The 25,965-nt window shown below is 41.0% G+C and overlaps 1 protein-coding gene across 1 annotated transcript; it reads right to left on the bottom strand.

The window, feature by feature from the left end:
• Window positions 1–655: 655 nt before the first annotated feature.
• On the bottom strand, window positions 656–25,307 carry fhip1b (FHF complex subunit HOOK interacting protein 1B). The gene is made up of 12 exons (XM_015013055.2): window positions 24,963–25,307; window positions 18,730–19,274; window positions 15,821–16,225; window positions 14,869–15,099; window positions 12,216–12,461; window positions 11,738–11,905; window positions 11,152–11,231; window positions 9,867–10,036; window positions 7,782–9,134; window positions 5,876–6,054; window positions 5,584–5,746; window positions 656–5,128 (listed from the first exon to the last, which is right to left on the bottom strand). The coding sequence occupies exons 2-12, from the start codon at window positions 18,853–18,855 to the stop codon at window positions 4,824–4,826; spliced, it is 3,426 nt and encodes a 1,141-aa protein (XP_014868541.2). The 5' UTR covers window positions 18,856–19,274; window positions 24,963–25,307; the 3' UTR covers window positions 656–4,823.
• Between the last annotated feature and the right edge of the window lie 658 nt (window positions 25,308–25,965).

Genomic DNA, 25,965 nt, shown 5'->3' with positions numbered 1-25,965 from the left:
GCTGTAATTTCTGTGAGATTTGAGCAGCGTTGTGTTTATTTATCACCTTAATTAATCAAACATTTAACTTAACTACCAAGACATTAAATCTGACACAGTAGTTCAGCACATGGACATGAAACGGAAACAGATTGGGATAAAATGAGGCGTGGATTAGTGGTTGGGAAAGTGACCCAGAGTCACAATTTTTGTGCTTTTTGAGTTTTATTGGTCAGAATGACTCAAACTACAACCACTTTAAAAGACTGCAAGAAATTCATAGTAAGAAACAACATTTCTGGATATGAATTTCTTCCGATATGCCTTTAACAACCTCTTTCTAAAGGCGGTTGCTGTAAATCGGACACAGAACTTGTACAATGGGTCATATGTGGTTCTGTTTTTGAAAGCAGGTCAGTTCCTCAAGAGGTCCATTTTTATTTTTTTGTTAAATCTGACTCTGCATAACGTGGCAAAGGCTCTCAGCTTAACATTACATATTTAAAGTCCTAAATAGCTCCCACATATTCATGAGTTCCTGTAAAAGCAGAAGATGGACGGTCTGAACCCATTTCCAGAACCTCCAGGTCCAGTCTGCTGTGATTGGTCAGATCCGACCGACTCTCATTCGTGGCAAAAATAATAAACCTGTGATGATTAATGTAAGATATACATGTTTGCATTAAAGAATAATTTATTTCAAAAGGCAACAAAAAAAATGACACCAAGACAAATGTGATATTGCTAAGCAATGAATTTATAAATTAATAAAAACTTCCCTTTGTAGTGTTCTTCTGACAGCTTTCCCACTGTGTTTTTTTTTTCCTTCTAGCGATTTCAAAATATAAAAAAATATTTACGACAACATTCATCATTACATCATTTGGAAACCGTTTCCATTCTGCCGGTTATTCCACACATCTCACTTGGACCGACCGATCTGATTGATCTCTTCTTCTTTTTTTTTTTTAAACAGTATTTACAAGTTAAAATTGTTCCACATCTTCATTCAGCTCCAGAGCAGGGATACCAGAGTGTGTGTTGCATAGATTGCACAGGAGATGAAAAGTTGGAGAAAGAAAATAAAAAAGATACAGAAAAAGCTTAAACATCCAATTATGGGAAAAAACAAAACACTTTATCATAACACACCATAAAACAAATGTGCTTCAGTTACATTTTTCATCCATGAGAAAAGAGCAGTCTAAAGGAAAGTGGAGCTAGAAAACAAACCTTTGTGTTTGCAGAGATGCAAAACGTTCTGAATTTTGACAAAAGTCCAAAAGTAAATGAAATTTCGATGAATGTCAGATCAACTGTAGTGTATAAAATATGCATAATGTGCTGATTGCCAGCTGTAGGTTCACCAATCATCACTATTTTTGTCAGTCAAAAGAGAAAAAGGACAATAAAATGAACATAAAGTTTTTTGTTTTCTTAATATTTGATGTCTAAATTTGACGGGGAAAAAAGTCAACATAAATTAAAGAATCTGCAGACAATGATTGAAAAGTTCAGCCTGATTGGTGACAGATCCGCCCCCAGCTGCCAGTGACAATCTCCTTTATTGGTCTTTTCTATTTTTACACACTTTCACAATCACCATTGTGGTCGCTGGGAGTGCTTCGAATGAGAGGCAACTACTGTGAAGCTGAATAATAAACTTCAAGGACAAAGAAGCTTTGATTGAATTCGGCATATCTTGTTTCTTCACATTTGTTGTTGTTTTGCTTTATTTTGTGGTTTATTATTCGACACACGCTGTGCTGAATAAAAGGTGTGTTTACAGATCGGGAAGACATTAAAGTCCCTGGAAGGACAAATTCGCTCATCGCCTCCTTCTATATTCATAATGTGTTTAAATGAAAAAGTTATGAAAAAAAAAGTGGGAAACGACTCAGGGAGTGTATACAAAGTTCATGAAGGTAACTCGAATTATAACAAAAGAAACAAAAAATCACACATGCCTTGTTTATGTCAAACCTCAAAACCAAAGTTGGCACTTTCTAAAAAAAAGAAACGAGGTTAAAGTCTGGATGGATGATTACTGAGGGTTTCAGGCGACTGTCTTTGGTGTCCATGAACGCATCAAAGAGAAACAACGTCAGTGACTGGAATCGCTCGAGAAACCACGGCGAATCCACCGAGACTCTTTACAATCGTGTCTAAAATCGGATCCAGATGCTAAAAAAAAACCAACAAAAACACAATCTTGAGCTTAAAAGGAGGAACCTGACGAGGCCACCGAGGAGTGAGGCGATGGATGGCAGTGGGTCAACTTTACATGTAAAGAGAAACATTCAGCGGAGAACCTGCTCGTCTCCACACACTCCTGCAGGTAAAGGGGGGTGACGTCTGTGACAAAAGCTCATCAGAGCTGCACAAAACCCCATTAAACTTACATCAAACCTGGCCTAAACCGGCATGCAGAAACGCTTTTCAATAAAAAACTATGGGCTGGTATGAAATGGATCTAGAAAGTCAGTAGAAAAGTGGCGTACTGAAGTACCAAATTTACAAACGTGATAAAAGATATGGCTTTAACAAGCTGAAAAAGCCTTTTTTTATTTCCTTTCTTAAAGGTAGAAGAGATGAAAATGTCAAAAAAAAACAAAAAACTTTAGATTTCAGAGGAAAAGACTTTACAGGACGTCAGGCAGTTTCTCTCTGCTGCTCGGAGTTTGGAGGAAGAGAAAAAGCTGGTATGTGCAAAGAAACGCGTTCCACAGTAAAGAGATGAGAAGAAGTGATCGCATCAATCTGCTCTCTAGGGGTTCATTTAAAATAGAGATGCAACGAGAATTTTCAGCTTGACGGTCCCCACAAAGTCACCAGCCAATTAGAAAAGGGGTTTTTTAACAGAAAGCTAGACATTTTCAGTACATAGTAAAGCTGGGAAGTAGAAAGTTGTAAGAAGCTACTAGCTAGCTAATTAGGGCTGCAGGAGAGAGAGAGAGAGAGAGAGAGCAAGACTTAAAGCAAAAAACTTCAAGGCTAAAACAAGCTGTTATCCATTTGAGCCTTCAGTCGCAATCGATGGACATCAAATGTAGAGTTTTAGAAATCTCAGAGCTTCGAAGAATCTACATATATATGCAAATAAACACTGCAGACTGCAGCTTTAGCACTGCTAGCATGCTAACAGTGATAATCGCTAATAAAATGACAAAAGACATTTTAAAGCGTGTTTACAGCATCTGCTCTGTCACACAGTGTGACGTCACCTCTCCACCTTATGCAACCAATTATATTAGAAGGATGGAGAAAATATTTCAAATCACTTTTATCTTTTTTTTCTAGTCAAATTTGATGACAAACTCCACAAAATCCAGAGATCAGTCTCAAAATTCAGATCGCTGCATCTCTATTATAAAACACTTCCTAATGAAAGTGCAGAAAATAAACCGTCAAGTAAATGAAGGGAAAACTTGGCAAAAGCTTCTAACACTGAACTGCAACTTAATTTAACCTTCAATGCTATAAGAAAAAAAATAATAAAAATAAACACTGAACACAACTGGCTTCCTCACACAGGCGTTTAGATCTGGTACCTACAAACAAACTGAAGAAACGGTGGCCATGACACTAATTAAATCAACGTTAGTGTTTTGAAAAAACAAAACAAAAAAACATATATATATATATAGCAGCAAGTTAATTAATAAGATAAAAACGTTCAGTTTGGCCTTTTATCAAGACACAAAGCGAAAAAGTAAAAACTGAATAGATGGCTTCTTGAAACCTTAATTTGTAGCTCACTTATTAAAAACAGAACGGAGAAGAGTGAATGCCTCAAGGGATTTTTTTAAACTAATTGCAAGTCAATTTAAAACTCTTAAAATGACAAAAACATTAAAAAAAAAAAAAAAGCGACTTCACGCAACGCCGTCTTTTCCGTCCCCGGCTGCTTTATGGCGACGGACTGATGAGTCAGAAAAGGCCTGAAGAACAACTGGCGTCACCTTTGGAAAGGAGTCATTCATCAAAGTAAACTCACACAATGGCACATGCCTGCACCCACATGCTGCTGATATGTCAAGTAAATGGTGCAAATTAAAAAAAAAAAAAAATCATACATAAAAATGGTATTTAATTACCCAAGACTTTCCAGGACGTTCTGTAATTCCTTTACAGAAAAGAAAAGAAAAAATAAAAAAAAATAAAGAAACGCTCCCCTTCTTTTTCTCTCTCCAGTTTTTAGCCGTCGTTTCAAATTGATAAACTCTGATAACGTTACCAAGTCTGACCAGATCCTACGCAGAAGATTAAACGCTTTGATGAAAGCTAAGACAGGCTTGATGTACAAATATTGACTTTTTTTTAATATATATATATATATATATATATATATATATATATATATATATACTTTCAATATTTTCCCGTTAAGAAATATTTGGTGTTTTGTTTCCATCTTGCTGAGAGCACGCTTCCTAACGAAAACATAAGGAGTATGAGCTAGCACCAGGATGTGCGCCTACTTCCTTTCACGATGCCACGGCGTGGTGGGTTTATTTACAAGCTCCCAAATCTCAAGTGTCTAGCGAGACTTCCTGTGTACAGAATGTAAATATAACACATGATATGCACAAGCTCCTCTGTTAAAACTGCAATTCCAGTCCTGTAGGTATCTTATGCTAATTTTGGTAGAAAAATGCCACCGTTTTCCTCCTGTTTTTTTCCGTCTGCACCATTGCAGATTACTATTTAGTGACAGAAAGTCTCAGTGCGCGAGTCTGGTGAAGGGAGAAATACATTTTACAGCTTCAAATTAATAAAAAAAAAAAAAAACAAATAACAGGAAATCCAAGAGCCAAGTTTCAAAGGAGTTCGTGTTTACCGGTCTACTCCTCGGCCTTCTGGCTCCGAGGGAAAGGTAAAGTGACGGCGTGCTCTTGAGCCATGGCTGCCAGCTCTTTGAGGAACTCGCAGAAAATGACGGCACAGTAGACGGCGTTTTTCACCCGCAACGCCTCGGCTTGCTTCTCCAGCCCGGACGACCCGCCGCCGCCCCGGAACAAGGCGCTGTGCAGCGACTGGCCGCCGTCCCGGACGTGAGCGAGCGCCAGCTGAGCGGCGTGCCGAGCCCGGGTCGGGCTGTTGGTGTGTCGGAGGATCAGGTCTCCGAGCGACGGCTTTCGGCTTTTTACTGGAAAGTGGAAATGTCACGAGAAAATGTCATTACAAAGTTTCTAAATGTTTTTCCTTATAAAAGTTTCATTTATTTTCTGCAGATTGAACAGCATTCTGATCACTTGAGAACAAAATATTGACCTTGAGTTGCTTAAATAGCAGATATTTTTTTTTTTTTTTAGCAAGTTCCACAAATCGCAAAACAACACAGAACTGAAATTGACGTTCATTTAAAGTCATTTCACTTAAATATTCGCATTTGTACTAACATAGTACAGCTCCGTTTTTAAAACCTGCAATTCTTGCATTGCCAGACTTTGGTTCCTTTATTTCGTTTGTTAAAAACAAAAATAAAATAAAATGTTCCTAAGTAAATGAGAACACAAAGACCTTTAATCTAAAGTGTGATGATGCATTTACCCCTGAAAGAGCTCCGTCCCAACACGTCTCCAGTCCGCTTTCTGTACTCACCTAGTGAATCGGAGCGCCGCAGTGGGGGAACGGCAGCAGCCATGTCGGTCCAGTCCACTTTCCCTCGAGCCACCAGGTACTGCTGGGCCTTCCTCAGCATGGCAGGGAAGTCTTCGTGAGAAGCTGCAAATGCCTCAATGCGGTTCTTCACAGAACCTAAAACCTGAGGACAGAAGCAGAACAGAGAGCTTGAGCTGAAGTGGATCCTTGAACCTTATGTGATGAACAAACAGATCTTCCTTTAGTCTGCACAGAGCCGGGGTTCGGCTGAAGCTGGCAGGAGTTGGCGTACCTGGATCAGCGACTTGACGCTGGGCTGGAAGACCATGTTGGTGTTGAGCAGGAAGGAGCGTAGGAGGGGCTGAGGATAACAGGCCAACTGGGCTACGATGCCAGTGAGCAGGATGTTGACGTACAGCGAGTTTTGGAGCATGTTCTCCAACTTGGCAAACAGAACCACCATGAATGGGCCTGCAGAGGAGAACAAGGGAAAAAAAACAGAAACAAAAGGTTTTGAGGTGTTATAATGTGCGTTAAATTGTTCTTCCAGTTATGGTTTCTGGTTATAAAAACAAACTAAAGCTTTTTAATTCAGGAAGCAAAGAGGATTCTGTGCAATCTGCTGGCTTCTGTAGCTGGGCAAACCTTAAGAACCTGGCAGACGTGGATTTTCTGAATGTGTATTCTGTTTCAATGTAACGCTGTGGAGATGCTTTTTATTTTTCTGATGGAAGATGGGTGGTGCTAAACACGGAGGAAAATAAGATTTGCAGATGTAAAAAAAACATACTCAAGAGGCATCGATACTTTTCCTGGAACTTTAAGGAATTTTATGCAACACCAGCTGTTTCGATAAACTTCTTTTATTTATTTGCACTTTGAAGTATCGCATTAGAAAAGGTTGACGGAGAGGGAAAAAAAAGTGTTTATGCTTGTCTGAGGTGATTTTGGCTTTTTTTTTTTTTTTTTTTTTTTTAGAAAAACAGTGTGCTTATGGGTAGATGGAAACTCATTTGGCAAATCATTTCTCACAGAGGGAACCTTACCCATCCACTGGTGAGTCTCTGTGACTTACAAGAGGCACAAAACTCAGAAAAAATTGTAAAAACTCCAAACCTCGAGCTGCTTGGAAATGGTTTGTCTCTTCTACATCTTGTTTATTACAGCCATGTGTAGCGTCAACATCTGTCAACATGTGTTTTTTTTTCCTAATAAGCTATTTTTATTTTTTTTAATTTTACGACATTTTTAGAGATCTCAAAAAATTTGCATTATATTTGGATGGAAACATATTAGCCACTGATGACTTTTGAATGGATAATTATTGGCTTATATTCCAAAGAAAGAACAAACACTGATTGACAAACTAAGAAAAACATGCTTTAGATGTAGCTTGCTAACAAGTATAACAGAAACCAAGGAGAATAGCTCTTATTTAACAATGCACCATCAGGCTGATGAACAACATCACTTAAATTGACGGTTAAATAAACGTGTTGTGACAATGATACTTATTCAGTTCTCATCATTGTTGAAATGAGGAAAAGCTTTTATCTGAAGGCGAGTCATGCTGGTGTCTGCAGCTCATAGATTTGCTACAGAGGCTTGCAAAACTATTCAGCGCCTTTACTTTTTCTCTTTTTGTCACAGTAATACCTCAGGTTTTACTGTCTTATTGGTATTTCATTCTGTAGACCAACACAAAAAAGTTCACACATAAAATCGTGGCATTTGTTTGCATCTGGTAATTCAGATCTGGGAAGAAAAGCAAAAGACAAACTCTCAGTTTAACAGCATGTTCTGCCCTCTACCCACGGTTATGAAATACTGATCATTTTTGCATAACTTTGAGTTTGTTAGTCTCATAAAATCTTAGTTATTGTTGTCATACTGGGACAAAGGAGAACAAATATTTTGCAAGGAACTGTAAATGCCTCCTAAATGCTACTTTGGTTTGCTTCTATCTTTTTCTACTGTAAGATCATTGATAAAGAACATAATTAAACAAACCATATTCAGAAAGTGGACACAGATGAAGGAAGATAAACTACACCAAGTGGGAAGCGATGTTAGTAGAAGGGAAAAACCTTATTTGGTGATGAAGACAGACAGCTAAAGTGTTTTCTAGCCTAAAATCTGCTCAGACTGAAGTTATAAAAATACAACTAAAGTGCTTTACTTGCCACAGAATAACTTACCAGTGTATGGCTGCGAGGCAGGCTGGGTAAGCGGTCTGGCGGGACTGCAGACTCCCACCTCGGACGCCTCCCCTTTGACGTCCCCAGTCAGTTTCGCGTTCAAGGCGGTGGAAAGCTGTTCGTCCTCCTGCTGCTCGGCGGACAGCGATTCTGCGGCGGCGTCAGGCTGCAGGGAGGCGGCTTGGCTTCGCTCCTTCACCCGGTCCTCCAGCTCCCGCAGCTCCTGGGTGAAGGCCTCGATGCTGATGCCCTGACCGTTGGCGTCTCCGGGGAGCTGCTGGGGGTCGTCCGGCGCCTGCTCCAGCAGTTCTTCGATGAGCCGCTCCACGGATTGTTGCGACTGTTGGTTGGCTTCTGGAAGATCTGAGGATATGCTGTGCGGGCCTGAGTTGGTCAGCGGTTTGGTGTCGGGGGCAGGAAACTGTAGAGGTTTCACGTCGCTGCTGTTCCTGTTGCTGAAAAGCGACTGGGGGACGGCGGCGTGGCTGTGGGAGGGGTAAGAGATGGGAGATCCGTTCTGGTTGGCGTTCTCGTCCAAGAACTGCTGCTCCCCCAAGTCTCTTTTGACTTTTTTCACTTCTAGGCCTCTATCCCGGCTGTCTGAACAGCCGTCCGCCTGCGCGATTGTCCCGTTGTACATCGGCTGGTAGCTCACAGTGATGGTGGACGTGGAAATGTGCTGACTTGGGGAGGAGGTGGAGTGTGAAGCCGACAGAGCGGAGGCAGCAGACGGAGAGGGGACGAGCGGCGGCACCGGTTTGGGGAGCAGTTCCTCCGTTTGAAGCGTGCGCTTCTTGGAGCGGGGCGTGAGACTGATGCAGTTGTTTTTGCCTATCGTGACGTCCCACTCACCGCTGTCCCGGTCCGAACTGCTCCACTCCGACCGCGCCGCCGCCACAACGGCGGCCCTCTGCTGGCCTGGAGGAGTGCCGCCGCTTCCTCCGTGCTGGAAGGAGAAATGCTCCGGGAACATGGCCAAGGAGGCGTTGGAGGTGGGGGGAGGCGGAGGGGCCGCGCTCGGCGAAGGGTTTTCTCCATCGTAAGGCGCGGACCAATCACGGCAGGACCAGGCGCAATGCTCGATTCCCCTACGCGCGTCCTTGAGGTACTCCAGGTACCCCGCGTCCCACTCCAGACACTCTGTGTGGGTCTGCTGCTGGTGCATGGGACTGTCCGGGGACAGAGCGTGGGAGCCGGACGGACCCGGGTGCAGCGGGTCCACAGCGGGGGGGTTAGATGAGCCCCCTCCTCCTGATCCGCCGCCGCTGCTCTGCTGCCGCATGAAGAACGAAAGGCGGGACGGGGTGCTGGGTCTGGGTGGAGCTGGAGCTTCAGTGCTTGGATTGTTCATGACTGTGGATGACACAGGAAACCCCAAAAACATTCAAATAAATTTAGAAATATTATCCGTAAAAGAAAAAAAAACCCAACGTGAAAAGATCTGATGGCAGTTTGGGTGTAAAGGCTAATTTTTTTTCTATTTTGTTCCTGATGTTTCATGACATAAATTGGTCACTAACAGCGAATCTGCAGGTCAAATTTAAGACCCTTTACATTATGAATGACATTTAAGACCTGCATCATTGCCAAAAGTTTTTGTACGTAGATTCGCATAAGTTGGAAACAGAATGAGTAAGTGGCAAAGATGAACGTCATCAAGGCAACTGGCGAAATATTTACACTGTACCAACGATAAACACAAAAGAGCTACCAAGATTAGCAGCTAGTTAACGGTAGCCTCATCCTCCTGGAGTCACAGAATACAACAAAGATGTCCGTTTGCCTGACAAGAAAAAAAAAACTCTACACGATATATAAAATATGAGTTTAAATAGACCTGTCACAACAAAATACAAGACCTGTGATTAACGTATTTAAGCCTTACATATTTTTTATGAATTCAAGACAATGCATTTGTCTTGAATTCATTCAGGAATCTTAACCTTTAAACCAACCCTTACAGACTAATTCACTCTGTCAAGGTTACAAACACTTTATTAAACTGCAACTTAATCAGTCCAGGTGAAACAGACCCAAATCGTTTTCCTCTTTCCTTCCCCCCCCCCCCACACGTTTGTCGCTCACCTTTGCCCCAGAACGGATTGTCGTCGTCGCGATCGGTGGAGCTTGATGCGTTCAGCCGACAGCACTCCGGGATCAGCGATAGGAACTTGTTCGCCGACTTTCCGTACATGTCCGTCTCCCTGATGGCACGACGCTGACTCAGCATTACGTGGGTGCAGGGCAGAAGATACCTGGGAGAAAAACAGACACATGGAGTTTTAATACGTTTCTTTTATTTATTTATTATGATTAGTTCTTAGTCGACACACTGAAAATACACAATGCCTTCCAAATTACATGAATACCCCCTGAATGTTTTTATTATATTTTGACATATTTTTGTAACGAGAGCTCCTAATTGTGAAGCAAAATAAAAAGGAATAATGGTTTTCTGGAGGTTTTACACATAAAAATCTGAAAATGTGACATGCATTTGTAGTCTCTCAAACTCTGACACAAATAAAAATCCACTGCAACCAGTTCCTTTCCCTAAGTCAACTACCTGTCAGAGATTGTTAAATGAACAGCACGATAAAACCAGAGGAACAAAGCACACAGGTCAGGAATAAAGTTGTGGAAAAGTTCCAGACAAGTTATTGTAAACGTCTCTGCTACTTTGTGTTGAAAAACATTAAAGTTTGTGATCGTAACATGAAAAGAAACCCAAGAAAACTGTAAGGGGTGTGGATGCTTTTCCAAAGTACTGTATGTACCTTCAGCACCTCCATTTCTTGTTCTTATAAAAATATGCATATGTATATTTATAACTACACTTTCCAAGGCCCTATCAACCATTTTATTCATGATAACACAGGCTGGTTACAGACAAGAGGAAGATGCTCTGTAAGCACTATGAGGAAACATTTCTGCGCTGAACTGGATAATTTCACACTGCTCATATGACTGTCGCTGCATATGATTTGTTAAATCTTTATTCCGTTTTAAGCTGCAGACACAGCACTGAAGTTAGCATGTGACTCGCACCTGCTGATTTGGTGGAAAACTAAAGGGCTAGTTCCCTATATTTTTTCACTGCATTTTATCATCTAAAGTTCAACATTTATGTTGCTGACACCAGGTTTTAGTAAAACACATTTCTAATGCGTGCAGCTTTTACTCTTTCATTAGATAACACACAAAAAAAAGTTCTCTGCTAGAAAAGCACAATACCTAGAGAAGTTGAACCTGGACTGAATTTCTGATAAATAATTTAAAACACCATCTTTGATTTCTGAATCATAAAAAAATTATATAAAAGAGAGAATTCACCCACAGTGTCAACGCTCGGGAAAACTCTGGGAAATACCTGAGAACAAGCTGCAGCATGATGTCCTCACAATGCAGGGACAGGAGAGTCCTGAACAGACTCAATGAGACCATGCAGAGCTGCAACCATAAAGAACCTGATGAGCAGTCATACACAGCAGATCTATTCTTTTTTATCTTACAGCAGAGAAGTTTTAAAAAATTATAACTGAAAACCTTAAAATAAAGTTAATAATGTATCCGACATTGGCCTCTGTAGACGCCAGACCTGCTTTAGCTTCTAAGTAGATAACTCTGACGCTCTGCAGGATGATGAAATCACATCCCACTAATATTTTCCCAAACAGCCCATTGATCTAAATGTTTCTTTTCTAGCCCAGAATCTGAGTCGGTGCGAGCTTTTCAACCGAGATACATTTCTGAATACAAACAACATCCAACACAAAAGTAGGTTGTTGCAGCAGACACAGAGAGATTTAGTTTTCTTTCTTTTTGTTGTTCTCATAGGCCAGAAGCTTCGCTTTTCTGCTGTCAGATTTTGCCCTCAGCCCACTCAGCGCCCACACAACCGTGTTCGTTTTAAAGCCTCCAGGCTCTTTCATAAACAGATGCACATGTATACAGACCCTCGAATTGCTGCTTATGCGGGTGAGCAGCGTGTCCAGGATGGTGTCATTGTCATGGCGATGCAGCAGGATGAAGCGCAGGAAGGTTTTGAGGAGGGATGTTTCCGTTACGCTGCGCAAGAAAAGATCCAGGTAGGCGGTGCTGGCGATCATCTCGTCCACCGACGACTGCGGACACACACACACGCAAAAAAAAGAAAAAGAAAAAAAAAACACACACTTTAAAAGAGGAACAATGTGACGAATCTTCCCGCCGAGGTGAATTTAGCAAAGGACAGTTTCTTCGGTGTAAAGTAATTACTGCTTCATCCTCTTGACTCATCGACACCAATCGAAGAAAGTTAAATTCCAAACCTCCACGTTTTCTGCCAGTTCACCTCAAAACATCAGCGAGTCGCTAAACAAAGTTCTAAATGTTCTAAACTCCAGCAGACAGACTTTATAAAACATTACACAAAACCAGAGTTCAGTTTCCAACCTTGTGCAGGGCGGGGCCCATGACGGGGACGAGGAAGCCGTTGTGGAGGTAGTCCAGGAGCTGAGAGCGGACCAGGGGGTGCGCCACCTGCACCACGGCGTTGCAGAACTCCAAGGAGTTCATGAAAAGCACGAGAGACGACACGCCCATCCAGTCCTCCCGCCGCAGCGAATGCCAGTCGTCTCCGCGGACCTCGATCTTCCTGGGCAGGGAGGAGTAGAGGGCGCTGAGCCCCGTCGCCAACACCTGCAGCAACGCAGAGAGACTCGATTATGAGTCGGTTTGAACTGAAGAAGCTTGAAAACTGCTGGTTACTAAAACATTCATAAATAATACAAACAATTACTCAAAAAAATGAGGAAATAATGCTTAATGTTACATAAAATTACTATATCACTTGTAGGGATATGCATGTGCATTTTGAAGTACTGAACGAAGCTCCTGGTCGCTGCGTTTTCAGAGTTAATAAGAGTCACAGTCTCTCATTAAACTCAATTTGTAATTACTGTCCTTTTATGTCTGCCAACAAAGAGGCTGCGATTTTGCTCAGGCAATTTTTAAAAGTGATCAGCTACTTTGATCTGTACAGTTTGCCTTTTTGTCCACCCTTCACACCGAAGCTGACGCACAAAAGGGAAAAAAAAAAGAAAAAACGGTATTAGCTGCTGCAGCTCCGGGTCAAATCGTCTGCGGATAAAATGGACGAGCGTTGAACAGTGCGTTGCTCATAGTTAATTTGTAATTTAATTGGATTTTACTATAATTACTTCTTCCCATGGGGTCAGGCTGGTTCAGGTAACTTTCTGTTAACGGCATTTTTTTTTTTTTGTTGAAGTGTAAAAACAAAAGTAAAAACAGAAGAAGTTTGTAAGATGAAAAAAAAAAAAAAAACCTCTCTCAGCACTTAGTTTGAACCACAGCACTAATGCAGGACATTTTATTTCAGTGAACTGTAAAGATAATGAATTTTAATCTCATATATTCAATTTTAATGATTTATTGGACTGATACTTTTTGAAATTAAATCAAAAATATGGGGGAAAACAATCCTCTACTTATACAAAATAATTAAAGCTATTTGTATTAATATATCCTAAGTGAGATCATAGTGTGTGTGTGTGTTTATTTTTTGAACACACACCAAGCATCCTGTCAGGCACAGCATAGATGCATATTCGTGTCTTAAAGTAGGCCTTGAATGAGTAAAAGTGATAAAATGTGCAACATAAATTCAACATTGCATCATAAATGTTGAGTGACGACTTGTAAAACATAAATGTTGAACCTCTGTATGAACTCTTTACGCTTCTGGATCATTTAATATTTTAAAACCAATTACATTGTAAAAATGATGTCAGAGAAGAACAAACAATAAGTATCTATAAACAGTAGTTCACTTTGAGAAATTATGAAAAAATGATGTCAAGAAGAGGAGAAGAGGCCAGTTATGGGTGCAGAGGAAAGGTGCAGCAATGACTCAATAACAGTCACCTCCTGTGAAAATGTCATGCATCGCTGAAAGTAACGGGTTAGCAAGCAGAGACAGGAACAAACTGCGCGAGTCAGGCGTTGGGTCCTCCACTGAACCTTTCCAAGTAGGTCATCTTGAAACTGCTGGAAGGACGGTGAGCAGAAATAGCTGAGCCAGCTCACTGCCAGCAAAGTGCACAGAAAAAGTCAAAAGATGGAAGAAGTGACCACTCCTCTGAAGCTCACATAAGAGAGCCACACTGTTTTGATTTTGTTATCTCACAATTTAGAATAAATGTCCCGAAATGTAAACATGCAAATTCTCGCTGAAAAATGAATAAATAAATAAATAAAACTCATTAAGACTTTAGCAACTCTTTATTCTCATCTGGTGGCAGCTAAAGGGAACTGCAAGAAGGAGTGCAGATTTTTTGTTAGCTGATTTTAAAAAAGTTAATATTTTGATAATAAAATCAGCAGAATCTGCCTTTTTTTTAGCCGTAAACTCCAAAATAGTGACATCTCCTAAAGCGATTTCTTATCCCAAAACACTAGAAAAACTGAAGAATTCACTGAAAAAGATTGACAAAAATCAAACAAAAATACAACAAACCCACATGCAAATCATAAGAATCCCTTTTATGAGATATTCCTCTTAACATGCGAGCGTTTCATTGAGTGTAGAGACTATTTTGTGAGATGGTCACAGGAAACTACATGATAGGATGTAGATAAGGGTGGCTGATCTGTCAGAGTGCATAGTCATCTTCTTCTGCAGCCATTATCACGCACCATCACTAATGCATTAGAGTTCCAGAGCCCACATCCTCCTTTCTGAAGAGTCACAAAGCAAGCCAGGGTCCCACTTTTTCAGCTGTACTCAGCTGCTATATTAATAAAGAGGAGGTCAGCTTCTCTTCACTATACATCACTTTGACGCAAGAAGTCAAAATGGCACCCTTAGATCTATGCTTATCAGGATGACGCTATATAGTAGAACCAGTCAGTCTCTATGTTTTAGTTTGAAATCATCCATAAAAACATTAAATTCCTCCATATACAAGTTTTGACACTTAACTTTAATCTTTCTAAATGTTTTGTTTTTTTTCTGGAAAAAAAAAAAAAAAGAAAAAAAAAGAAAGAAACCTGGCACTAAAAAAAACAAAAAACAAACGAGCGTTACCGGGCAGAAATAGGAGTTTTCGGAGATGTATCGCGCCACTGCCTCGTGACTGGCCGAGGCCGCCATCACCAGCAGCAGCGCGTCTCGGGCCTGCTGGCCGATGGCGCCGTCCCGGTGGATGAACGGCACGAGGAGGGAGAAGATCAGCAGGTTGGTGGAGCCCTGTTGGGCCGGCGCAGCCTGGAACAGCATCTCCAGGACCACCGGCTGCCGGGCCATGGACACGCAGACCTGTTGTGGATTCAAAAAAAAAAAAAAAAAGGTTTCAATGAAGTGCAAAACAAGAATAAAATATTATAGATGACCAATTATGCTTCCTTGGGGAGGTTAACAAACATGATTATTAATTTTTTTTGCACAAAATCATTCTTAGGTAGTGAGATTTCAGTCCGTCTGTCTCCTTTCAGAAGACGTTTTAAGGCTCTTGTCACTTTAAATCCATATAAGCCATGCCATCCGACTCAACGTTTACACTCACAGGTGAAAATAGCTGCAAACAGATGTGAAATTATACCACTGAACATCTTTGAAAAGCATAAGTAGAACCTCCTGCAGCAAGTGGTTTCTGGACGGTAATCCGCTTGTCAAAACACTTGTCTTTTCCAGCAGCCATTGTACGGCGCATCCAGTGGTAAAACCAGCTGACTACACATGCTGGAGCTCTGCTTGGGTTGCTAGGTGATGAGTTGGGCTTTGCTGGGGTTGCCAAGTGAGGGACAGAGCCTGCTGATTTGTAACATTACACTCGGGAGGGTTTTTGAAAAGGCACATTTTCCAGACACCAAAAACAACTTACTGCCAAAAAACAGTTGTGTGTGTGTTTTTTAAGCACTTGGTCTATTTTTAGAAGCTGTAGAAACAAAAAATGGAGGTAAAATACTTTAATGTGAACAAAAAAAAACTCAGAAGCAAAGTTATAAAGTATCCCAAAGATTTATTTCTTTGCGTGTACCTGATTAAGCAGCAGTACCAGGCTGTTCTCCAAGGCCGGGGGACAGCCAAGTTCTGGGTCGGCGCATGCTCCCAGCAGCCTCAGCAGGGGGTGGAGAACGGCTGTGTGCTGCAGCAGAGGCTGCTGGGACTGGCCGATGAGCATCTCGAACAGTTTGAGCAGGGCCCCCTGGCTGTCCGGGTCCAGGCCGCGCCGAAGGTGCCATTGAACCAGGCGCTCCAGGATGTTCTCCGTGACGACCAGCTCCAGGATGGGGCCCATGGGCGCCACGCAAGAGCCGCCCTCCGTGCTCTCGGCGGGACGCTCTTCCGCCAGCAGACACAACATCTGGTCGGTGTTGTTCCGCACCGCCGTCAGGTCGTCGCTGGAGGACGACGTTTCTCGCTGATCCAAAACCCAAGAGACCTGAAGAAAAAAAATAAATAATGATATCAGTATAAAGCTTCTTGTATCCTTAAAAGCCTATTTTAATGCAAGGCTTACAGCTCTTGGATTACTCCAAGTTTAAAAGTCAGATAAATATGCAACTACAAAACATGGAACATGAAAAAAATTGCAAAATGTGGAAATATTTCCAACAGTTTGTATGTTTAGATTCAGTCCAGCACACCTAAACTGAGTGGAAAACTCTTTATTGTGAGCAAAAATCGAGGTAAAGAACAAGATTATTATTAAACTGAGATGTTGACTGCCGAACAGTGAGGCCTTTCAGTTCCTGCAGATAGAAGGAAACGGGACGGACACGCCAACAAAACCCAAGGACAGCTGCAGTCAAGGCCAACCGAGCCACTGAATATAAGGTGAATCGCTGCCTTCAACACATTTCCTCTTATTCGAATGCAACTAACATCTCATTAGAGCTTAATGTGGGTTATTAAGCCATATTTTATACGAATCTCTGCTCCACCACAAATGACTGGATTAGCTCCTTAGGATGGCATCAGGTGCAGCAAAAATCTGTTAATCTCCTATTAAAACATACAGGACAGGGGGGTTAATAACCTGGGTTTGGAGAACACAGTCAGCATTTTAAAATAAAAGTCTTTTGACCAGGATATTGATACTAATGCTGCCTTTCAGTGAGCTAAAAAGAAACAGGCCACTAACCGGTATCAAGCTATACGAAGATTTTAAAACGTTTTGGTTAACATCCTTCCATTTTTAGGCTATGTTTACTCGAGAGTGCCATCAGGAACCTGCTGGTATTTTTGGATGTAATTACTAATACATACTATAAGTATTTGACACAATTATTCTAAGATGGGAAATAAAGCAGCATTTGAAGTGTTAAATGTAACAAGAGCTTTCGTAACATTTATCACAAACAAGTGTGATGTGCAGTCACCATGAGTCGTCACAATGACCGGGGCTCGGTTAGCCAACATGACGAGTCGGAACAACCGCGTCAGTGGTGAAGCTGCACATGTGCAGAAACTGAGATGAGCTAACACACAGCCGGCAAACAAACACGCAAAACAGGGCAGATGTTCGCCCACACAACCAACGTCTACTTATGGTCTTCTCGTTATGACCACTGCTCACGCCGTCATGTCGGCGGGAGGAGAGATTATGTTTGGAAATTTGCAACATCAGTACCACAGCTACTTCTTCTGAAAACGATTTTTCATTGAACAAAAAAAAAAAAAAAAAAAAGCATCCTACTGAGAGTCTGGTTGAAAGAGCAAACATCCAACAACAAAACAGCCTAATGCTGCCTCCGAGCCATTTAACCCATCAGGAGGAGACGGCGCTCTGGAAGCCATAACGCTTTTTTATCCAGGGACTGGACATGAGCCAAACTGGCTCCTTACGTTAGCACTGACACGGTCCACCTAAAAGTGTTGAAACCTACACTTCCTGATCCATTAAAGCACCGACAGACTGTAAAAGTTATATCAGTCTTAGATATACAAATAGACCAGCAGTGTCAGTAGCTAGCGGTATGAGCAGACATGCAGTTTGATGCATTAAACAGATAATATAAGTTTGTTAGAGTTGTTGCAATAGTAGAGTGGCAACATCTAACGCTGAACAACAGGGAATTGTAAACAAGAACTAAATTCAATGTCTGTGTTTCTCTGGGATGAACTGGTAACCTGTCCAGGTTTGAACCTGCCTCTTGCCCACTGGCCACCAGTAAAACCAACTAGCCCAGTGCTGCCTTTCCAGGGATGGATGGATAACAAGTAAATCTTGCAGATAACAATATTACACATTTGACAATCAGTAGATTATTTTGGAAGCAGTTGGAAACTGTGCTGCTTTTATGATTTAGATAGCAGTGAGACTGTGTTAAATATGTTCTGTTTTACAATTTTTGTGTAAATATTATATAAAACCCCCATACCGATCAGAGTTTGTACTCAAGGTTATCATACAGAGACAGTATCACACTGGCCTTTGCATAAGTGCAAACTAATGGTGGAACTTGATACATTTTTAAATCTAGTTAATTGCAGCATCTGCAATAAATTAATCAAATTGAATCAGTTAAAGTCCTGCTCATTTAAATAAGCACTTATTGAATTTTATTTGAGCAAGCAAATGCTTGAAAATGTACAATATGCTTTTGTAGACATTTTATTTGGACTTTATTATTTTATCTATTTTCCAAAATATTTCATACCTACTTAATTACAAATCTTTAGGACTACATCCACTTTCAGATGTGACCCAGATCATTTGTAATAAAAAAAGTTTTTTTTCCCCAATTAGGATAGAAGATTTAGTGCATAAATTAGCTGAGTAACAACCACAGCTGCAACAAAAAGCCAGTCTTTTCCTTTAGCAAATTATATTCCCCAAATTAGGTTCAATCTGGGTTCATTTTTTACTTGTATCACAAAAATGTCTTCCAGCAAAGTACATAAACAGAACTGTGAGCGGAGCACGCGGCGTCTTCGGCGCACCTGTCTCCAGTGGTTCTCAAACACCATCAGGCATGTCTCCGGGTCGGCAGTGCACGGGCTGGAGGGGGCGACGGAGGCGACGGCGCTGCGGCCGGACCGTGGGTTCAACCTGCTAAGCCAGCTCATTCCGAACCCGGCGGGAGGCAGGTGAAAGGTCTCACAGACTCAAACGCCAGGGAGGGATGGGAGGGGGGGAAGGAAAACAAAACAAAACAAAACAAAAAAAAAAGCAAAATGGGAACTTCTGAGTCCAGACACAAAAGCGCCCAGGACAGAGAGCAAGAGCTCAGGAGGGGAACTAAAGGAGAAGGTATGGACAAAGAAAAAGGAAAAGAGAAAGGGAAGAGGGACGGAGAGGGGAGGGGAGGCGATCCCAATCAGAGAAAAAGGACGACGCTTGAACGAGCTGTCGCTGCCGATCAGCCGACTCCAAAGGGAAGGGTGTTTCTGATTTAGAAACTTTGCTTTCTTGTCCTCCCTGTGGACGCTGTCATCCAGTCTGAAGCCAACACCACTCCATAGCCAGTCAGGACGGGTACACCTCTCTGTGAAGACAAACAGATAAACGACTCCTTACTTTAAATCTACAGCTTTTCTGTACCACAAACTGATGAACAAAAGTACCACCATAACTAGGGTAATGTAGCAATTAGTACCTAACTAGAACTTAAACTCCTTATTACACACATTGTTGCATTGCATATCTGCAAAAACTGGAACAAAGGATGTCAATAGAATAAGATTTAGTCCTTTACAAATTAATTTTTCTGCAGAAACCTAAGAAAATAAATGTCCTAATTTCTATATTGACAGATTTATCTTGCAAGCAGCAAGACAAAAACAATCCAAGTATGTAGAAAATCACTTGTGCCAAAGATCTCTAGTCCCCCTCCCTCCCAACAAATATAAGTAAGCGTCTGCACTATGCCGTTACCAGGGAAACTGTTTCAGTCTTCTAGTAGAGAAAACTACAAGTAGTCCTGCTCCTGTTTACTGTGGAAACTGAGAGGCTATTGGCAAGAGAAGCAAACAAATAAATAAGTGTTCAGGCTTTAAGTGTCAAACTCATTCAGATTGTTGCATTGTCTCTTCACAAGCTTATAACAAAAAATTAGATATATATTCCACATATTTAACAACTTTACATTTAAAAATCAAACATGTTAAGTGTAAAAGGCGAATCTATAACATTGGATACCAAATTGCTGTTGTATTTTCAAAGCTTAGTTGTTGTTTGAAGAGTTCACTTTAAAATTGAGCTCCAAGTTTAATTATCAAACAAAAGGAAGTAGAACTAAAAAAAGAAAAGTGATTTCCAGATATAAGAAAGCAAATTCAGTTCACACAAATTCAACCACAATCTTCCTATCAGTGACACGTTGGCTGGAAACTTACTCAACAACAGAAAATGTAGGCTTTAGCACTTGCAAAACCCCCCAAGGAATAGTCAAAATGACAAAGTCCTTCCCATAAATTTTGCAGTTTTCTGCAAAAAGATGACACTTTTTCATGCACTTTTTTACAAGAAGCAACTGCTGTGACTTGGCATAGATTTGTTATCACCGCTATAAACCGGTGAAGCATTTGCGACTATATATAAAAAGTGTTCATTTAAAAATGAGCAGAAAAAACATAACGGGCTATATTTCTCGTGACGATATCTTTTCTCTCCGTAACTCATCAGTCGTGCACATGAATACCGGCAGCTCAGACGCCACTGTGAACAAGAGAAAATGAAGCAAATTTCATTCAAGAAAAGATGAACACAGGTGTTAAAAAAAAGAGAACAACACATTTTTAAAAAGTAAAATAAAAAAAGGAAGATAGAAGTGAAAGAAAAATTATGTTTTTAAAATGTATTTATTTTTACAAAAATTGACCATTGACCAATCTGACTGCTCAGGCTCAGTCAGAGTATCTGTAAAAAGTTCTTTTATTTTTTAAAGTGCAAGATAAATATTGAACTGGTTTTAGTTCTGGACTTTGACTGGTCCATTCCAATATATGAATATGCATCAATCTAAATTATTCTAGTGAAGCTCTGGCTACATGTTTAGGATTACTGTTGCCCCAACTGGAATGAGAAACTCAACTTCAGTCCTTGTACTTGTTGTTGTTTAGCTTAGGGGTTGAACAACAACATATTTTTAAAGGTCGACTACAACATGATAAAGGTCGAGTCGACGTCAACTAGTCGCAGTGACATCAAGGCGACATAAGCTCAAAACGCTTCACAACTTACTCGGCTATATTCACGGCAAATATTGATTAAATAAAACCTGCTTTTACTAAGTCTATTATGCATAATTAAAAGAACAAGAAACAGATTATTATCCTGGACTTCTTTGTGAGCAGTGAAGAAAAGTCCAAAAAGTTGCACAAAGTCGGGTCTGACTTTTTTTTTCTTCCCCCAAACACCGACCGATACTGATGATCGATGGATAGCTGCACATTTAGGAGTCAAATTATTATAAATATAAAATATGATATATTAAAAAAATCTCGACATCATGACACACTGTCGCACATTACTCCAGTGGATTTTTTATTTTTTTTTAAGAATGCTTTTGGCATTGTTTGCCTTTATTTGACAGCAATCCGGGGAGTAGAGAGGAGCAGGGGAGAGATGACATGGGCCGAGCGAACCGCGGACGGGAGTCAGACTCCAGACTACCGCGGTCTACAGTCTCTACATATACACACCCAGTAGCCTTTGCTAGAATTTTCTCTTTGGTAAATTATTTACATTTTTATACAATTTGAGCTGTTTGACGAACTCACCTAGTTCATCTTTCAGTTTCTCGGAAAAATCTGTTTCGTCACGTCATTGCGAATAGTGGCCCCGTAAAAAGTCATTGCAGAGGAAAGAATCGACTAGTTGGTGCAACCCCTAATTTATCTCCATCAGCACCGACTAGCTTCAAAGTCCATGTAAAGAAAAGCAACTGGATGATGTGTTTTCTCAATATGCTTCCATTATGTCCAGAATGACACTTGGTTGCACTTAACTTAATGTTGGAATATCACAGTAAGAGGGGCAGAACAAAAACAAGTGTAACATTTTTCATTAGTTCAAAATTGTGACTTCACAGTTATGCTTGATGCTGTGTTGGGCTGTCACTAACATACACTGAAGTTTGTGGCTGTAACACGACATTTACAAAAGTTGAGGTCTGAATAAGCTAAAAAAAAAACAACAAAAAAAACATCCTTAATCCATCAAATTGTACATTTAGTAACCCGTTTGACTTGTGCTTGAACAAAAGGATCCATTAAAGCAAACCACCCTAATGAGTCAGTAAGCTAATGTGCTCGGTGTTAAAATAAGAAATGTCATCATTACAAAGATTTGTAAAGTGCTCCTCATTTCCACATGACATGGATTGACTCATGATTTCCACTTGGGATTGGATACAAAAAAAAAAAAAAACAGAAAAAAAAACCTCCATACAGAGTTTTCTTTTTCTCTCACAGCAGCTACACACAAGTGGTTCTGAAAGGAAGCCAGGTCACCGTTTACCCTTTTGTTTTTCCGTTTAATGATTAACCACTCCTTATTTTAATAAGGCCAGCATATGAGTTCATGCAGAAATCTAAGGATATGAATGGAGGGGGAAAACAAACAAAAAAAGAAAACCTCAGGAATACTGTTTGACTAAGGTTTGTCCTCAATATTTATGTAAATTCAGTCAGAAAACCTGAAGTACTTTCAACAAAAATACCCTCAGCTCCACATGCAGATCTCAGCGCTGCAGCACACACACGGAAATTCAAAGTGTCTTTAACTTTCAGGTCACACACACAGCATCATAGCAGCGCTCATAAAATGAGTTCAAAGTGCAACTGCAGATACCACAGAAGGCAGGCACCGTTCCTAAAGACCTGAGTCAAATATCGGTGATCAAGCTCACCATTCTTTGGGCTTGAGTATTCCCACCTCTTGTCACAGATCAAACTCTTAAGATAGGCTAAAAGTAGGGCAAGAAGTTCTGTTTGTTTTTCCAGAGTTGCTGTGATTTCAAGCAGTGGACAAACTGAGACAGACTCCGGTTTAACCAGAATCCTTCAGGGTGTTTTCGCACCTGGTTGTCTGGTAGACTTGGTTCAATTGAGAAACAAGATTGCAACATTTGTTGTATGTTCAGCTGGTGTGGTTCGCTTTCACACTGCACTGTATCAGACAAGCCAAACTAATTGAAAAACCTGTTCACGCCCTCGCCTGTGGTGGCGCTGCACCAAGAACTGCTGAATGAAACAACAAGGAAAACCTCAGAAGAAGATGCTGAGCGCAACTTCCTTCTTCACCAAACTTAAACAAAAACTTGAGTGGCATCAGATTTCAGCTGTTTTTGTGGTCTTTGGTGAAAGACCACGAGCCACTTCTCCAGCTAGCGCCAGATTCAGATTCGCGTTTGCTTTGGTAATACTGACCCAGAATGCCTTGCGCTGTAGTCCACTCGCTTCTTGCTTTTTGACCAATCCGAGACCGTCACAGTCTTCTCCTGTTGTACTAGGGATACACGATATAATCGGCGCCAACATCGGCATCGTCCGATATGATTTAATATAACGGAATTGATCCAATAAATAAAACTGTGCCGATATTAACAATATTTATTTTGATGCCATTTGTAGGTTAGTTAGAAGAAGGTTAGTCATGTGTTTTGTTGCAGTACAGGATTGTGAGGAGAAGTGCTGATGAAGCCAGTGGTGTGTTGCTTTCTACCAAGGTGTCGAAAGGGTAGTGAAATGTAATGTGTATAATATCGGTAAATATCGGTTATTGGCCTTAACAGGTATATTAGTATCGGATATTGACACTGGGTCAAATTTCCATAAGCGCATCCCTATTTTGTACCACCGACCTCTACCAGTCTTCAGATGATCTCAGAGTCTGTTATGTCTAAAAAGATAACATATTCCAATTGATTTAACCATTTATGAGTAACACTTCATTTGTTAAAAAGTTGATTTAAATTGCAGTTTAGCACATAGGGCAGCTGACGGCACCAACACACTTCCTGCAACATGATCCATTTTCAAAAACAAAGTTTGACAGCCACCTTCAAAAGCTGCTTTTAACATTTCCTTTAAAATAACAACCAGAGTGTGAGCTTTGTTTATGTCGATATAAAATACATCATCGCAGTATCTGTGTGCAAAAGTGAAGTCTGGATACCAACCGCTGTAAAGAAAGACGGTAGACAGGAAAATGTTGGGTAAATGCAATCAATACCATCAGCATATCTAATCGGAGACAAGAGGAAGACGCACATCATCGGTCTGCTATAGACATTCAGCATCAACGTTGTGAGAAATACTTTCTACGCATTTTCAGTTTCTCAAACGGTGACATGTGCAAACATTGTTATCTAAATATCAGATAAGAATAAAAAAGTGGCCAAATAAACCACCAGAGGTAAACTTATACATGCATGTACAGATAAAATCTTCTCAATAGTGTTTGCAATTTTACGAAACACTTATCTGTCAAGAAAAAGGTTAACAGGTTATGCAAGCGATTGTGAATTATATGTCAGCTAGGACTCTATCACACTTTATGAGCAAGCCAGGCTGTGTTTGATGGAGACTAAAAGCATACAACTAGTAATACAAGGCAGACTTTAGGCCAGAGACCGAGAAGTCTCAGAAAATTAATTCCTTTCTACCTACTCCTTTACTTTTTTTCTTTTTTTTTTATACAGCGGTTGCATATTTTTTTTATGTGAAACATAAAAACCCAAGTATAGTCCGCTTTACTTTTATTCACCGCGGGTTTTATCAGGTGAGATGACAGACTGTTGAACGTTTACTGTTCAGCCCCAGAGTTTAGAGATAACCAGAGGAATGTGTCCGAGTTAATTAAGCTAAGGAGGCAGGAGTTCAAAGGTTGAATGTTTCCTAATGCTTTTACATCATATGTTCGTGTCAGTCCCTGCCTTTGACAGAAACTTAACGCTGCCTTTCTGATTACTTTTATTTTTGCTTTTTTTGTTGTTGTTTTTTTAAGAGTTGCCATTCTGCATTTCGGTTTAACCAGCCCGCAGAGGCGTTTCACCGGGCGACGTCGGAAAATAACAATCAATGCAATTCAATTTCGAAACGATGAAGCGACCTAGTTTACACTGTAAAATATTAACTTATTCTTTCTCAAAAGCCCTGCATTAAATATACCTGACCAAGAAAGTCAACACACACGCATAAATTAAGAAAGCAGCACCAAGAATGCGCACCTTGTTTATGTGCCGGGGTCTCAGCAGCTGTTGAAGAGGAGCAGATTTCCTCGGATAGCTAGCTGCCAGCTAGCTGCCTGCTAACGCCTAGCTGTTGATGAATTCCACAATGTCAGAGCAATGAACGGCTGACGGACACGAACACAGCGCAGAGGCAACCGGCGGACTGCTCCACACTGACCCGGCGACGCTAACAAATTAACCACTCCTTCTTCGGGGCAGCTGTGCATCCTGTTAGCGACAGATAAACATCCCATTTGATGATTTCTCAAACACTCTTCCCTCTCCCGCAGCCATCTTACTTAAACTCCTCCCACACGGCTTCACTGAGTCACAGCGACGCTGCTCACAGCTGCATGGTATGGAGGGTTTGGAGGGGCAAAAACCCGAACCGGTTCCGATAAATGTACACCGTGTACTAATATTTGTGACATTATGGAGGTGCCACTCTAGGAAAAGAAAAACGGTCATTTGGTAGTGTAGACATATTTTTGTTCCAACAGTAGACATAATATATTTCTATGTTGTATTTCATTGTTATAACAAATTAGCATTGAGTTGTAACTATGGCTATTGCATAACAACAAAACCTGTTAACTAGCTTGGGCTTGTTGCTGAAGGTTTTGGACTTAAAGAAGCTTATCCATCCATCCATCCATTTTCTGTACACCCTTGTCCCTTAGTGGGGTCGGGAGGGGTGCTGGTGCCTATCTCCTGCTAACGTTTCGGGGGGAGAGGCGGGGTACACCCTGGACAGGTCGCCAGGGCAACACAGAGACAGACAATACACACAACCATGCACACACGCTCACACCTAGGGAGAATTTGGAGAGGCCAATTAATCTGACAATCATGTTTTTGGACTGTGGAAGGAAACCGGAGTACCCAGAGAGAACCCACCATGCACAGGAAGAACATGCAAACTCCATGCAGAAAGACCCCAGGCTGGGAATCGAAACCTTCTTGCTGCAAGGCAACAGCTCTACCAGCTGCGCCACTATGC

Source organism: Poecilia mexicana, unplaced genomic scaffold (assembly GCF_051168715.1).
Source record: "Poecilia mexicana isolate PSO_F unplaced genomic scaffold, ASM5116871v1 scaffold_2, whole genome shotgun sequence".
Classification (NCBI taxonomy): Eukaryota; Metazoa; Chordata; class Actinopteri; order Cyprinodontiformes; family Poeciliidae; genus Poecilia; species Poecilia mexicana.
This window is presented reverse-complemented; position numbering and strand designations above follow the sequence as displayed.